This window comes from Chiloscyllium plagiosum, unplaced genomic scaffold (assembly GCF_037043375.1).
Source record: "Chiloscyllium plagiosum isolate Xiang-an unplaced genomic scaffold, Cpla_swu_hap1 HiC_scaffold_6, whole genome shotgun sequence".
Taxonomy (NCBI): domain Eukaryota; kingdom Metazoa; phylum Chordata; class Chondrichthyes; order Orectolobiformes; family Hemiscylliidae; genus Chiloscyllium; species Chiloscyllium plagiosum.
The window spans coordinates 95,688,307-95,705,497 of record NW_028270144.1 but is presented as its reverse complement, the minus strand read 5'-3'; the positions used below and the strand labels follow the sequence as shown (position 1 = coordinate 95,705,497).

At 40.3% G+C, this 17,191-nt stretch overlaps 1 protein-coding gene across 5 annotated transcripts in view; it reads left to right on the top strand.

Annotated features, from left to right (window-relative positions):
* Positions 1 to 17,191, top strand: part of stard13b (StAR related lipid transfer domain containing 13b) — a 550,394-nt gene that overhangs the window by 492,908 nt on the left and 40,295 nt on the right. For all 5 annotated transcript variants that reach the window (XM_087988237.1, XM_087988241.1, XM_087988238.1 and 2 more), the window contains 2 exons: positions 4,323 to 4,386; positions 13,293 to 14,680. In XM_087988237.1, the coding sequence (XP_087844363.1) occupies positions 4,323 to 4,386; positions 13,293 to 14,680 (1,452 nt within the window). The remainder of the gene's footprint in view (positions 1 to 4,322; positions 4,387 to 13,292; positions 14,681 to 17,191) is intronic.

The window sequence follows — 17,191 nt, the reverse complement described above, 5'->3', positions numbered from 1 at the left end:
GGTCTAAGTTGCCTGGGCACTGTGCTCAACTTGGCTAAGTTTTGCAGCACTTCATTACAGTGCTCATGTTGCTGCTGTCCCATAATACAGCCTTTCAATTTCACAATTCATCAGTCATGACATGATGGGTTTGTGTGACATTCTTTGCATTGAGCAAGCACACGACCTGGTATTACCTCGCCCTATTTATATCCCCTTCAGATGAAGTTAAATTTAAATCGGGGATTGTGATCAGTTATGCTTTAAACTGTCTAATTTAGTACATTCCAGCTTTGAGTATGTGAGATGAAATGCAGTAGCTGACTTCAGTCTGCAGAGCTTGTGCTTAGGGTGATGATTTTCTTTTGTGTAGAAGGGTGCGTCCATTATTTTGGAAAAAGTTTTTGCTGCTAACTTGTATCTGCTACCGTGTGCCAATTTGTGATGGTCAAGAAATTAATGCTTTCCTTGCATATTGTAACTTCAGGTTTAATGGAATTATTATGATTTTTTCTATTACTGTAATTTTCAGGAATATTCATAAAACAAAAACAGAACTTGTTGGAGAAACTCAGCAGGTCTGACAGCATCTGTGGATAGAAAGCAGAGTTAATGCCTTCTAAAAAAAAACTGAAGAAGGGACACTCAACCTGAAGCATTAACTCTGCTTTCTACCCACAGATGCAGCCAGCTTCTCCAGCAGTTTCTGTTTGTTTCAGAATTCCCACTTCTGTAGTTCTTTGGGGCTTTTTTAAAAGAGGAATTCTTCATCTTTGGAGTCTAGATGCCCCACATGTCAATTCAAATGTAGAAGGGATTGCTATGACTTGATTGCATTACCTAATGAATGAGTGCATGAAAATAAGAAATTATTCCATAGGTAATCTCTAGAATAGCCCTCAGTTGGGGCAGTGTGAGGTTATGGGGATGGGAAGGGTTACTCTTCTCAGTCCTTTTTTTTTAAGTGGCCACCACCTCCTGATGTCATGAGCCTTGACTCTAAGCTCTTCAGACATGGACAACAGTGTCTCAGCATTTATTCTCCTCATCCATCGAAGAACTTTTTTTCAGTGAGATGACTTCTTACTCTTCCAACTTCCAGAGAATACAGGACACTATTTGATCTCTCTTCTTACAACATCTTCTGTTAGAAATCTGTTACACTATCTCCAAGGCAAGCACATCTTCCTTAGATAAGGAGACAAAACCTGTCCTCCAAATGTGATCTCATCAGTGCCAAAGGAAGTTTTAGAAAGACTTCAATAATATTTCACTCCAACACTGTTGCATTAAGGATATCATTTCATTTCAATTTTTAAATTGCTTGCTGTATCTTCATGTACAAGTGCTCTCACTTCCTCTGAATCTCTCTCTTTTCAAAGAAATATTCTGCTTTTCCAGTCTTAGATAATTTCACATGTCCTCACATCATATGCAACCTAGTTGCCCACTCAACATGTTTATATCTCTTCACAAACCTTTTTTGAGGCTCAGTACAGCTTATTTTCCCACTTAGTTTTATATTATCAGTAAATGTGAACGTATCATTCCCCAGTCACCTCTAAGCCATTGATACATATCTGAGGCAAAGCAAGCACTGATCATTGTGACACCTCCTCACAATGATTCATTCTTTTGATATTTTCTGTCCATTAAACAATCCTCTATATTTGCTCAGATGGTAATATTCTCTTACCATCTGAGAATATTTGCAATTTCTCCTGTTGTCTCAAGATTTCTAAATGTGCAGATTTAGTTATGCTGGCTTAGTTGACCAAATGTAAACTGCAGCTGTGGCATAAAGTTAACATTCGTATGGTGAATAGGAACAAAAGTGTGCAGTGATACTACATCAGATGTAGTGACTGGGATTTGTTAAACCTTTACTGAATTCTGTTGATGTATTTTTATTATTGAATGGTAGATGAAAGTGAAAGGTAAAGCTTGTTCAACAACCTGCTTCGACTCCGAGACTTGAGTTTAAATGCAGCTCAAATTGATAGCCTAAAAGTTATCTTCCGACTGGTTGTAAGAAACCACTGTCAAATGAGCACGAAACGTCCCTGATATACAATGCCTTTGTACTCTCCACGCTTAACTATTCCATTAGTCCAAAAATAGAAATTACTGGAAAATTTCAGTGGGTCTGGCAGCATCTGTTGAGAGAAATCCAGAGTTAACGTTTGAGTCCAGTCACATTTCTTCATGACTGATAGTTAGGAAAAGGTGATATACAGCTCTGAAACAGGACATTTTGAGAATTTGGTGCTCGTGTACCAATGAGGTAATTTCTTAGTCACCCAGCGAACCATGTTGGGACTAGTCAGGAAACCACCTTCGCAAACAATTTTTAGAAATCCTCACAGTCAAAGATTGTGGTTAAGTTTTTTTTTCAGTGACTTGGGCCAATTTTTTTTCTTTTTGACTGGCTTGGTTATGCGATATTCTTTCTCTAAGAGTTAGTTGTGCTCCTGAGCACTCATTCTCGGTTTGCTGCAGATAATGTTTGTGGGATTCTAAGTCATGAGGAAAGCAGCAAAAGCACTTGCTGTGACACCAAGAAAATGGTGAAGGTAGAAAGTGCAAAGGGACAGAACGTTGTATCTGAAACTTAGGAGCAGCATGTAAGATTGTGCATTTCAACAAGGGGGTGATCATTGAATATAGTTAAGGTGGAGATGGAAGCGTCTCCCTGCCAATCAAGGGATATTGGAGGTGGCAACAAAAAACCGATGTTGAAGTTGGAGATCTGCTGTGATCATATTGAATGGCTTAAATGTTTGTGGTTTGTATGGACTACTCCTGCCCCTATTTATAATGTTCATCTCACTTATCAGCGCCCAATACCAGAGCAAGTGTAGTCACAGTGGGCCTTTTTCATTCCCTCAACCAAGGGCAACAAGTTTTCCGGGTGTTGTTTGTTCGCTGTTGAAGCTTTTGACCACTAGGAGCAAGTGATGTATATCTGTGCAACTGTCTTGTGATGGTTTTGACACATTCCTCAATATCATCCCTATTTTATTGAGACTATTAAGTTGTACGGAAGCTGCTCAGAAGGGAACGGCACTCCCTCACCAACTGGTTTATGGCCAATGCAATCAGCTGTACAACAAAGTTTGAATGAGTAGACCTGCTGAAACACACAGGTATGATCCTCTGGATACCTTGAACTAAATTGTTTGCTCTACTAAAAGAAACCTTCAAGATTCATAATCAGTGGTGTGCACTACAATCTTCAAATGCAAGGTGTTGATGCGGGTTGAGGTGAGTGGGAGGGGAGGTGGCGGTGAGGTCAGGGAGAATTGCTTTGGAGTTTACTGAAGAGTCAAATGGAAATGATGATGAAGAAAGAAGTGAGAAACCAGAGGTTGGTAGAAAACTGGAACAGCTCCTTGACATGAGTGTTGGCCTGAGTTTTGTTATAGCATAGCGTTAGACATACATGCTAATATGGAAGCAAAGTATTGTGGATACTAGAAATCTTAAACAGAAACACAGCAGGTCTGGCAACATCTGTTCCAAGTCCAATGATTCTTCTCTGATCTGAAATTCCTCAATCAGTTTGAGTGATGTTGTAATTTTAACATTAGGCTCATTGCAATAGTGCCAATGGGTTTCAATGATGAATATGTTATTTATAAATATTGACGCATTAAGTTCGGCAATAGGTGAAAAATATGCATCCATTTTACTCAAACTGATCAAAATTCCAATTAATTATATTAGACACATTTTTGTATGTAACTGTAAATGAGCTGTGGGGGTTTCTGTGTAGGTGCGGTTACACGAAGCCACAATGAACTCAGTAACTGGCTTATAGTGGGCAAAAGACTGAATTTGTATTTTGCTCCTAATTTAAGAGCATTCTGATCATATCAGTGTATGCAAGAAACCTGAAAAGGCGTTTAAGTTCATCACTTAGAATGTTTATCTCACAGAATGAAACACCATTGTCGCTCCATAAACATCCTGTAAATTGACTGGGTTGACTTAGGTAGACAGACGACATTTAGCAGCTCTGCTTGCAATAAAGATACCAGCTGATCTTTGTTTGTTGAAGCAATTTGGTAGAAAGCCACACCCCGTGCTTGTAATTGAATGAACCTGAACAAAGTGCCAAATCTGTTGATTTATCAACAGATCTGCTGTATGAGCTCTAGCAACCGACAGCCTAAAATGTTAGTGTCCACTCGAGGACATTTAAAGAAAAAGAGGATCATCTTATTTTCCGTTAAAAATATTCTAGGCAATTAATTGTTGTTTAAATTAGATTAGATTGCTAATAGCTGAAGATGCTTGGTAGTGAAGTTTAAGTAATATGTTGGATTTTGATTTATTTCCAGGCGACTAAACACTCTGAATAAGTGCACCTCTATGAAAATAGATGTCAACCTTCCCAAGAAGAAAGTAAGGATATACCTTTTGATAAATCTTCTACTTTCATCTGTAGCTTCTGGCAATGTTTGGTACTTTTCAAATCCATGTCTAATCTTAAAATATGATATGTGTAGAAGTGGCTCACTGGGTTAATTAATGTCAATAGCTATTTTGTAACAATTAATAAGATGTACTTAGAATCATTCCACAAGAAGTGCATTTTTCTTCAGTTTGAAATAAACTTGCTACAGTTTTTCAGAGCTGCTCTTGAGCACTAAATTATGTGTGATGCTGCTGTATCACAAGGTAAAACAGCCACAAGATCTTGGCAGTTCCAAGTCTTTTTTTAAAAATTGCTTTGTTGTGGAGTTGGGAAAAGCAAAATGATGCTGGATATCTGAAACAAGCCAAAATTGCTGAAGAAACTCTGGTCTGGCAGCATCTGGGGAAAAAAAGCAGCCAATGTTTCAAGTCCTGTGATCTTCCTTCAGAACAGAAATAATGACTTATGCCTGGATTTAGATTTATAAAGCACTAAAGTATACTGTTCTATATTTTCTTCAGTGTAGATCCTGGGTTACACTGAAGCATAAGATCACATTTTGAATTTAAAAAGGTTGGAGACTACTGCTGAAATAAATAGAATTAGTCCATTTGGCACAATCTTCCTCAATGTGGTAGAAGAACTGGACAATTAAGTTGACTTTTAATAGCCTTTTATCTTTGAGCTTAGAAAGCATGTAGTTGTGAGGAACTAGTTAATTCTCTGCCTCTGGAAGCAGAATTCCAATAGTAGCGGGATAAATGGCTCTATCTCACTAGCCTCCAGAGGTTAGTGTACAAGATTAAAACACATGGGATGGGGCTAATATATTATTATAGATCACAAAGTGATTGACATACAAGAAACATTAGGAATAAATGGGCCACCCCCTGAGTATCAGGTTGTAACTAGCAGGTAACTGCAAGACTCAGTGCTTTAGCTGGTAATGTCTCTATCTCTGGGCCAGGAGGCCTGGGCTAAAGTCACACCTGCTTCAGAGATGTGTAATAACATTTCCGAAAAAGTTGATTAGAAAATATCTATGGCATAGATGAGGGAATCAAATGTGATGTTTACTGACACAAAATTGGATAGGACTGAGAGTTGAGGATGCATGGAAGTTTCAGGTTTTGACAATTTGAGTGTTCCGGTACAATGTGGCTAAATGTGAAGTTTTCAACTTCAATGTGAAAAACGGGAAGGAATATATTGAGAAATGTAGATGTGCAAAGGGGATCTGGGTGCCCATATACACTGGACAATGAAAGTAGATAGAAAGGCAATGGTATATTGGCCTTCATTGCAAGACTATTTGAGCTCAAGTGGGGATGTCTTTACTACAGGTATACAGGACCTTTGGTGAGACTAAACCTGGAATTTTGAGTGTATTATTGATGTCCTGAGCCAAGAAAAGTTGTACTTGCCATAGAGGGAGTGCAGTGCACTAAGTTGATACCAGGGTTGGTAGCACTGTCCTCTGAGGACTGTGCCTGTACAAAGACATTGCGTGGCATGCTTGCCTTCAACCAAGCGTTGAGTATAAAAGTTGATAAGTCCTATTGCAATTGTGTAAAACTTCAGTTAAGCATCATTTGGTGTACAGTGTATAGTTCTGGTTGCCATATTGTAGGAAGGATGTGGACGCTTTGGAGAGGGTGCAAGAGAGGTTTACCATGCCGCTACCTGGATTGGAGTCTATTACCTACAAGGAGAGATTGGACAAACTTGGATTATCCTCACTAGAGGAAGGGAGTTGGGAGCAACCTGACAGAAGTATATAAAATTGAGAGCGGCATGGATAGGATGGATATTTGGAGTTGTCTTCCCAGGGCTGAAATGTCAAATACTATGGGTCATTGGTGTAAGATGAGGGGGGAAAAGTTCAAATATGATGTTTTGAGGAATTTTTTTAAGAGGACAGTAGGTGCCTGGAACATGCTGCAGGGGAATGGGAGAAGCAGATGTGATAGCAACATTTAAGAGGCATTTAGACGGACACATGAACAGGCAGGGAATACACAGAATGGATCATGTGCAAGCAGAGGGGGAGTTGGTTAAGAATGGCATGATGGCCAGCACTGACATGGAGGGCCAAAGGGTTTGATCCTGTGTTGTACTGCTCTGTTTATATGTATGTATCAGCATTTAGAAGAACGAAAGGGGATCTGATTCAGATAAAGTTAACCTGTGCAATTTGCTACCACAGAAGGCTGTGGGCATTAAGTCACTGGTTAGCACTGTTGCCTCACAATTGACCCAGGTTCAATTCTAGCCTCCACTGTCTGTGTGGAGTTTGCACATTCTCCCTGTGTCTCCCCTGTGAGTTTCCTCTGGGTACTGTGGTTTCCCCCCACAGTCCATAGATATGCAGATTAGATAGATTGGCCATGAGGAATACGGGGTTGCCGGGTTAGGAAGGGGGGGGGGTGGGTCTGGGTGTGATGATCTATGGAGGAGCGGTCTGTTCTCAATGGGCCGACTGGCCTGCTTCCATACTGTAGGGGTTTTATGAAGTCAAGAAAGAGATTAATTTTTATTTGTAAGTGGCATCTGGGGTATAATGAGAAAGCAGGAAAATGGCATTGAGATAGAGGATCGGCCATGATCAGCAGACTCGAAGGGCCAAACAAACGACGGCTCCTAATTTCTGTTTCTATTCAAAGTCTAATCCTCATCATTTCCTCAGTCTCCTGTATTGTTGCCGCAGCTAAACACCCCTTTCCCTCCTGACAAGGAAGGAAATCCTAAGGGATCATTCCCTTTGAACCGCCTGATCCAGCCAATATCACTCTCCTCACCTCCCCTTTTTTTTTTAAAAAGCAACTTCCCACACAATCACAGGAGAGAGAACACCTGCACTTTCACTCCCTCCCCCCAATGATTGAATATCTCAAATATTTCTTCCAGGCAAAGGGCAGCAACATAACTATACTACTTTCTGTTTTGGACACTCAAATGTATGGAAACTGATGAATGGTGAGCGTCATTGGCCTCCTTCAGGCAGGAGCAAAAACTGGTGAATATATTGTCAGGTCTCATTGAAACTCCGTCTGAAAGTCATTAAGCTTTTTTTTAATAGATCTCCCCAAATAAATCTTATTTATGAATTAATGGACTGTGGGTGTCACTGAGCCAGTTTCATTGCTCAACTTTGGTTGCCCTTGAGGAGCTAAGAGGTGAATGACTCCTTGAACGACTAGAATCCATTTAGTGTAACTCCATCTACAATGCCATTAGCGAGGATGTTCCAGGATCGTGACCCAATGATACTGAAGGAACGGCGATACATTGCCAAGTATGGCTTTAGGGGAACTTTCAGGTAATGATGTTCCCATGCTTCTGATAGCCTTATTCTTCCAGCTGGTACTTGGTTTCAAAGATACTGTATAAGAAGCCTTTGTGAATTTCTGCAGGTGATGTAAATGTCTCAGTGTTGCTATTGGAAGGATTGAGTATTTGTGGATGTGATGCCAGTCAGATATGCTGTTTTATCCAGAATGGTGCCAAACATTCTGTGTTGGAATCCCACTTGTCCAGGCAAGCGCAGAGTATTCCATCGCATTTCTGACTGAGTAGACAGGCTTTGGGTGTTCAGGAGGTGAGTTACTCGTTACAGGATTCATTGACTCTGACCTGCTCTTGTAGAGATAGTACTTGTATGACTAGTCCAAATTGGTTTCTCGTCAACAGTAAATCTCCAGAATTTGATAGTGGGGAGTTCAGCTATGCTAATGCTATCGAATGTCAAAGGGCAACTGTTAGATTCCATCCTGGAGATGGTCATTGCCTGATACTTGTGTAGCACGAAAACTGCTTATCAGCCCAGACCTGGGATATTGTCCAGTTCCTGCTTCAGTATCTGAGTAGTCATGATTGGTGCTGAATATAGAGCAATCATCAGCGAACATCCTCCCTCCCTTCCTACCTATTCACTGTAGGATTGGCGTTGATAAAGCGGCTGAAGGTGGTTGGGCCTAGAACATTTTCAGTTCGTGGGACATTTTTGTAACTTTACTTGCCTTGAGATCTTCATGCTCATTGAACTGCTGATGCTTTCATTCTTTGTTCTGGTAGTACTGTGTTCATCGCCCACTGTGATACCATGTTCTTGTCAGCTGGGTCTGCTTAGTACTGTCCTCCTAGATGTGCCGATCAGTTTTGGCATGCAGAGCAGGTGAACTTGATTTGGGAAAATTTCAGATTTTGCCAGACCAGCCTGTGTAAAATGTGTGTCAGGAGTGTGGTGCAGGAAAAGCACGGCAGGTCAGGCAGCATCTGAGGAGCAGGAGAATCAACGTTTCGGGTATAAGTCCTTCTTCGTTCCTTCTTCGTTCCGTTGATTCTCCTGATCCTCTGATGCTACCTGACCTGTTGTGTTTTTCCCGCATCACACTCTCTACTCTGATCTGCAGTCCTCACTTTCTCCTCCCTGTATAAAATGTGCCTCAACGTGTACAATGGGGTGATGCTGATGGAGCTTAACGTGAGGCCTGTTGATCCTCAAAGCAGAACATAGGTAACAAAATGAATAGGTCAGTGTTAAGGACTTGTGGTTAGAAAGCCCACGTCCGTTATCTGGAGCTTAATCCCAGAAGTGTTAAAAGATTTTGTGCCCTCTAACTCCAACCCCAATATCCCCCTTTTTTTCTCTTTATATGTAACATGCCAATGTAATGTCAACTCATGGCCTTAAAGCGTCGTCATGGTGCCTTGTATTAACTCCATGGGATATGGGCATCGCTGGCTGGCAAGCATTTATTGCCCATCCCTAGCTGCCCTTGAAAACGTGGTGGTGAGCTGTTGCCTTGAGCCGCTGCAGTCCACGTGCTGTAGATTGACCCACAATGTCATTATGGAAGGAATTTCAGGATTCTGATCCACTGACAGAAAAGGAATGACAATATATTTCCAAGTCAGGATGGTAAGTGGCTTCGAGGAAGATTTCAGGTGGTGATGTTCCCTTGTATCTGTTACTCTTGTCCTTCTAAATGGAAGTAGTCTTGGGTTAGGAAGCTGCTGTCTGAGGATCTTTGAATTTCTGTAGTGTATCTTGTAGATAATAGCAGCAGTCTGTTCTGAGTGTCCGTGGTGCAGGGAGTAGTTGCTTGTGGATGTGCTGCCATTCAAGTGGGCTGCTTTGTCCTGGATGGTGTCAAGATTCTTGAGGGTTGTTGGAGCTGCACCGTTCCAGGCAACTAGGGAGTATTCCATCACACTCCTGACTTGTGCCTTGTAGATGGTGGTCAGGCTTTGGGGAGTCGGGACGTGAGTTACTCATCACAGTATTCCTAGCCTCTGACCTGCTGTTGTAACCATTGTTTATGTGGGGAGTCCAGTCGAAGTTTTGGTAAATGGTGACCCTCGAGGATGTTGATAATGGGGAATTCAGTGATGGTAACGCCATTGAATTTCAAGGAATGATGATTAGATTGTCTCTTTATTGGAGATGCAATCCAATATTAACTGATACCTCCACAGGTGGAGGAGCTTGAACTTGAAATTGATAGACTGGAGTCTGAGTTTCATTTGAAATGCAGTTTATCTGCATTGCCAGTTTTAAATATTCATCAGTTCCTTTCTCTAACTTGTCCTGGGGATGTCTGGTCTGCAGCTACAATGAGTAGCTGAGAATATTTCTGGGAATGGGAATATCTCTGAATGGTGTTGATAGGGCATTGTCCTGCATCACTGTTGTTATTCTGTTTGTATAATCCTGTGTGATGTAACAATTTTAATTATCATAAGATTGCATTTGCTGGAATTTCATCATTATGATGTGTCAGGAAGGGAAAGTTACGTGAGCACTTTGTTCCAGGGTGCAGTTTTACACGTTAGATTAGATACTTAGAAATTGGCCGATGGTCAGGCATGGGAAGGCACAACTATAGTTGGGGAAGGTATGGGGACCTCGAAGGTAGCATTGAAGAAGACTCATCTGTTGCAATTGTCCAACAGGTTCAAGGATCTTGTATAATGAGGCTTGGTTGGGACCCAGGTCAATAAAACAATAAAAATTAGTTCAGTAGGACTGATGACAAACAGAATGTTTTGACATTTGAAATGAACTGTTGACTTTGTTCGAATATGGTTGTAAGTTTGCTCATTGAGCTGGAAGGTTTGTTTTCAGACATTTGTCACCATACTAAGAAACGTCAGTGAGCCTCCAGTGAAACACTGGTGTTAGGTCCCACTTTCTATTTGTGTCTTGAGGTAGGTGATATCATTTCCAGTTCTTTTTCTGATGGTTTTACTTAGTATGGTGACAAAATGTCTGAAAACCAACCTTCCAGTTCAGCAAGCAAACCTACACCCAGAACCTCAACCTGAGATACAAATCTTCTCAAAATTTGTTTTGAATATCTTTAATGTATAGACTAAGTTTCCTGTGATCTCTAGTCAATGTCTCAATGATTATTTTGGCAAGATTGAGGTGTAAAATGTTGGAAACCTGTTTTAATAACGTGATTTGTCTAGCACTTTATAATGTTGCAGGGACAGTCGTTTTACATTCAAAAAATTGTAAATTGATATTTTTTCTCTCTTGGCATTTCCACACTTGCTATTGTTATTGTATAGCTCACCAGTTATATTGATGGTTCACGATACATGTTAGGTGAGTGAGCTTAGAAGGAGCCTGAATTGGCATTGACTCTCTCAAACTGTATGAGGGGCCAAAGGGGGTGTTTGAAGGGGCATGAGTTGGCCTGGAAATGATCTCTATAAGATCTTTTGAATTTACCTGTGAAAAGTTGCCAAATTCAGACTATAGCTCACAACTCCTCTGAGGGACTGTGGGCCACAAAAAATTGATTTGGTGATGGGGGAGGACGTTCTATGTAGTGCCTACTTTGGCATTTTAGCCAGCCAGGTTGAGAGTGTAACTTCACTAAATTTATGTGGGGAATGCCAGAATCCGAACTCGCCAGCTGTTTTTAATAGCTCTGGAGTTGTTTGAACTTGTCAAATCCAAGCCATGGTTTTGCAGGGAAAGAAATAAATAGCCAAACTAAAATTAACTAAGAATGTGATTAAATATTGTACCAATGGATTTAAATGGAGTTTCTAGCAAGCCTGCTACTTATTCTCCACTGCAGCGCTTGTTAATAGTGAAATGTCTGTACACAACCACCTTGCTGCAATCGTAGACTTTGGGAATTTGTTTTTATTTTGTGTGTAACAAATTTGCACTTCGGTCGGCCTGCTAATTCTCAGCTAAATAAAAAGATAACAGACCTTGAGAGGATTTGTCAATGCAATCTTTCTGCTGTTTCCAGCTGTGAGAATGTAAATCTCAAAGATGAAGTTATAAGCCCGAGCAATCTGCACCTCCCTCACCTGTTTATTTTGTGAATAATGAGGCATTACAACAACAGCAACTTACGATGATGTAGCACTTTTGAAATTGAGAGGAGCCTCAAAACACTCCTCAGTCGCATTGGTGGATAAAATTTGATGTTGAGCATGATTAGGACATGTCGGGGCAGGTGGCTAAAAGGTTGGTAGGTAGGTTTTAAGGATACTTTGAGAAAGAGGGCAAAGTAGAGTTATGGGGGGCTTAAAGGGACGCTTGCAGACTTAGGCAGCTGAAGACACAATAATGGAGCAGTGAAAATTGGGACTTCACAGGAGATCAGTTGGCAAGTAACTTGCAAAATTCCTCCTGATACCAATCCCTTTTCCAGTGAAGCACAAACTGTGAAGAAAATAGTCAGTCCAAGAATTAGAAAGTAATACTTCTTGGAAATTCTACCTGTGGAGGAGAAAATGAAGAGGAAATTTGACACTAGCTTTCAAAATGAGGGGTTTGAACTGAGTAGATGGCAGGAGAAGTTGTTTCCTCTCTCAAAAGGCAACAGACAAAAGGTAACCTACGAGAAAAGCAAATACGATGCGGGAAGAAACTTTTTACACAGTATTGGTGTCTGGAATGTGTTGCTGAGTTGTGCTAAAGCAGAGTTGAATGGGCATTCCAGAGGACACTGCATGATTTCTAAAAAAAAAAATTAAATAATAATCAACCCTATTTAGGAAAGGCAGGAGAATGACGCCAAGTTATAACGCTCACTCAGAGCTGGTGCACATATAATGGGCCAATGGCCTCTACACCATGATAATCCTGTGAAGTAAGAGTTGCCCTGTATGAGCCAAAGTTTGAGAGTGGAGAGGCAATATGGTAGGGGCAAGGACAGAGACAGGAATCACAGGCCTCAGCACAGTTCCTGGCTTTGGAACCCTGTATTGCCCCCCATTCCCATCTTTGCTGGCTCATAACTCTGGGGCTGTGGCCCCCTCCACCTTTTTTCTAGAAGTCTAGGTTCTGGCTATTATATAACCCGGTCCCAGGCAAGGGAGGGTTTGGGAGTTCACTCGTGTTTTTTTTAGTTAAAAATCACCAACACCAGATTCTAGACCACAGGTTTATTTGGAAGTACTAGCCTTCGGAGCAATGCTCCTTCATGGACTATATCCTGGTGTTGTGTGATTTTAAACTTTGTCCACCCCAGTCCAACACCAGCACCTCTACATCATTGCTTTTTTTTTCCAGAGATGGCATTTTCCAGTTCACTTTTTTTTCAAACTCCTGGTGCCTCTATTTGAACTGACTTTGTCTGTGGATCTACTGACTGTCTACTAAATAGAATGCTGAAGAATTGTCAATGCCACAGAGGTCTTTATGCAAGTATGTTCGTTTTAGCTTGTTTCCTAAGACACTACTTTATTACAACTTCCTGTGTGCACAACATCTGATAAAACCTCCGATAACATTCTTATCTTGCTCAATCTTACAGCATAACAAAAGAGAAGAAGGCAGTGAAGTGCATAGTTTCTGTAACTTGTTTATTCTGTTCTGTCAAATATGAAAAAAATGTAACGATTGTATTTGCTCTTTCAGAGTGAGGATTCTGATGAAGATGACTTGTGCGCAATTAGCGATAAATGGACTTTTCAAAGAAGCAGTAAGAGGTGGTCCCGACTGGATGACATTGATGTGCTGTTTCCCAGGCAAGACAGTCAGCTTTCTGCAGGTGGCACAAAGTTAAAAAATACAACTAGCAGTGAAAGTGTCCTCACTGATCTCAGTGAGCCTGAAGTCTCCTCCATTCACAGTGAAAGCAGTGGAGGAAGTGATAGCAGGAGTTCAGCTGGTAGAACTGTAGAAAGAAACTGTGCAACCACAGAACATCCAGAGAGATCTCTTCTAAACTGTGCTGAACCCGCAGTAATGCCAGATTCCACCTTACTGAATAGCTCATTGTCTCAGACTCCAAAAGATCTTACAAACTATAGTTTTGGTCTAAAAACTGAAAGCGCAAAAGCAAAGGCTAAGAATCTTCTAAAGCGTATGGAAACATTGAGACCAAGAACTTCTCATAAATTCAAGGGAACGATGCGATCTGGACCATTGGTTATTAGCTCACCTGTATTGCAACAAGAGCCTGAGTCACTAAGGACCATGCAATGTATCGAGATAGTCAATGGAAGCTTAAGTAATTTAGCAAAAGATACAACCAAAAGTGGATTTTCATCATTGGCTCAATCCAGTAGTGATAGCCACTCGGAAACCAGCAGCAGCGCTGTAAGTACACCATGTTTAAAATCACGGAAGAGACGTTTTACCAACAAACGTAGTGGCATGTACCTTGAAGACATAGATTTCATGTCAGGAACAACAACAAAGCAAGTGGCAGATCAGAATCGTAGAAATGAATTTCGTTCCCAAGAAAACCTTGTTGTTCACATTCCAAAGGATCACAAACCAGGCACTTTTCCAAAGGCACTCTCCATTGAAAGCCTTTCTCCGACTGACAACTACAATCCTGTAAACTGGCGAACTGGAAGCATCTCTCTTGGAAAACAGAAATGCAACATTAACAAACCCAAGAATTGCTATCCAAAAGGAAGCAGGATCAGCATCTATGACAACGTACCTGGATCCCATTTATATGCCAGCACTGGTGATTTGATGGACTTGGAAAAAGAAGATATTTTTCCTCACTTAGATGATATCTTACAGCATGTGAATGGACTGCAACAGATTGTAGACCACTGGTCAAGAAACGTGTTACCTGAAATACAGGATGATGAGCTCTCTGTCTGTGAACGCCAATTCCACACGTCCAATCAAATAATGCTTGACTTTGAAAGGCATTCTATGTCAGATGGTCAGACTACACCCAGTGACCTTGATCGAGATGGTCAATCCCTGAATGAATCTGAAGCTGTTGGACTAAGAGACCGCAGGGACTCTGGGGTAGGGGCATCTTTAACCAGACCTAGCAGGTTAGTAGCCAAAATGTTATTCTGGCTTATTCCAGCTGGGAAGATGAAAATTGCTGGTACAAACGAAAAGTGAGTCTTGATTTTTTGTGTGTGTGTGTGTGTCAATTCATTTATTGACTATGCAGAAAAATCAATGCATATAACTAATCCAGAGCTGAGATGTCAATAAGACAGCCAATTGGTTTTCCCAGTTAACATTCTCTTACAATCTGCTTTCTAATAGCAATTTAGACCACCTAGCACATTTAACTGGTTTATTAATGTGGACATGATTGCTGTGCGCATAAGGGAGTACTTCTTGAAGCAGCTAATCATTCTTTGTATCTTTAAATAGATTTTCCTTCATTAGAATGAAAATTGTTATATCATTTGGGAATCCAAAGTAAAAAGCTAGAGCTTTCTTTTCAATTTGGTAATAAACCTGAGACTTGCAGGAAAAAAAATGACCAAATCATACAGCTTTAGTCTGGCATTCAAATAAACTGTCAATAGATGCAACAATTGATCATATTGATGATTTTGTCCACTTAGAACTATATTTGTGGGTGGTTGATTTGGGGGGACAAAAAAGTACCTTTAATAAAATAGATGGAAATTGAGTACATTTTAACTTGACTCAACAGACTAGAATCTACCAATCACATAGAACATTGATTTTACATTTCAATCCCCATCAGCTTTGATAGAGAATAAAATAGGGGAGAGTGCAAACTCAACGCTGTACTTGATTCCCCATCATCCACCCCAGTAGTTGATGCTGGAATAATTTTAAAATAGGTAAAGAAATTATTTTTATAAATGGTGCCTCTTTAACTACAAAATGCATCATCGCCGAGCAAAGTGCAAACGAAATATATAAACCAAATGTACCTTTCAAGAGGCTCAATCATTTCCATTTAAACAGATTCAAACCTGTATGTTGTCTTTTGATTGTTGAAGTTGTCCAGATAATTGTATTTTAAGGACCACCAATGTTGGTTTGGGCACTTTTATTTCCAAACCTTAGTATGGAAGTAATTTACAAAGACCAAGGGATATAAGTGAGTCACGTTTTCCCATTGGGAACCTTGGTTAGAGATTTTGAAAAGTAGTTATTGATGAGAAATTCATAAACTTAACCTTTTTTGAATAGTCTCTTATCTCAAGCCTATTTCATCCACCACATACGTCACTTTCACAAATAAATTCAATCAGGTTTCTCAATTGCAGTTTCCCTTGTTGAATTGGGCTGCTTCCACTTATTTGCTATTGGTACAGCTTAGTGATGTTTTGACGAAATTCATTATTTTAAGGATGATGTTGAGGTAGAGTCAGATCAACGATGAATCTCTGAAATGGCAGTGCAACTTGTTGATTTGAATAACCTATTCCTATTTCTTACCGTCATTTTTTTTTGTAATACATAGTAATTTTATGACCTGACCAATTGTGAAAGCAGTGTCAAATTTATCACCCTAGTCATGAGAAGTAAAGAGGAAAAATTGGTTTGCAACAAGTTACTACTTAAGCTACTGTGTTGCTGTTTTTCCCTCTGGTAAAGGGGGTTGACAATTGATGATTAATATGGGAGTTACCTGAAAGCAGTAACTTTTGGATTTTCAAATGCTTCTGTATTCGGACCAAGGTGACTATTTTCTTTTGTAATGCATCTAAAGCTTTGAGATTGTGTGCTTCTGCATCGACAGTCTGATGTCCTGTCTGGTTCTGTGTTACTTTGCATCACTGACCTAATGTCTCATGAGTTTGTATGACACCATGTATCACTGATTCGATACTAAGGTCTATGCCATTTTGTACCACTGTTCTTACACACAAGGTCTACTGTACTCTTCTCTTACTAGTCTGATTCCTGTAAGGTTCCATGTCATTTCAACTCATGACCCAACATTGGGTGCAATGAAGAATCGGCTGTGGCTTAATGTGCAGTGAATTACAGGCAATAATCTGTGGCCACCTGCAGCTTTGTCCTCGGTATATCCTGTCATGGGCGTCTGCACTTATCTTGGTGATGCTGTGTTTTATAGTTAAAGGGGCACTGTTTATGAATGTATGGGTTCCCACTGTAACTTTGATCATCATTATTCTTTTTTACATGGTTACTAATTGAAGCGTTCCAACAGGCCATTATTGTTTTCTAAAATTGTGCATCTTTCAAGATGGTTACGATAATGATTACTGTGCTCTCGCTTTAGTTGATTACATGCCTTGAATCTCCCTCTATTCACCCGTGGGAGTAAAACTCAAGTTAGGCTCTTCACTCCTACATTCTTTGAATACTAGATTGATCTTATTATCAGCGCAATATGCAAACCTGTGTGCATGAACACACCTCCAGAATATTATTCGCACCACTACAAAGGTTCGAGATCAGTTGTTTTGGATTTTTTTATTTCAAAAAGCAGGGAGTTTCAGCTAAATTCTACTGCCAATGCAATGCTGTGGCATAATACTTATAGTGCAGCAAATTAATGATGCATAAATAGTAAACAATAAATGGTTAATGATTCGATT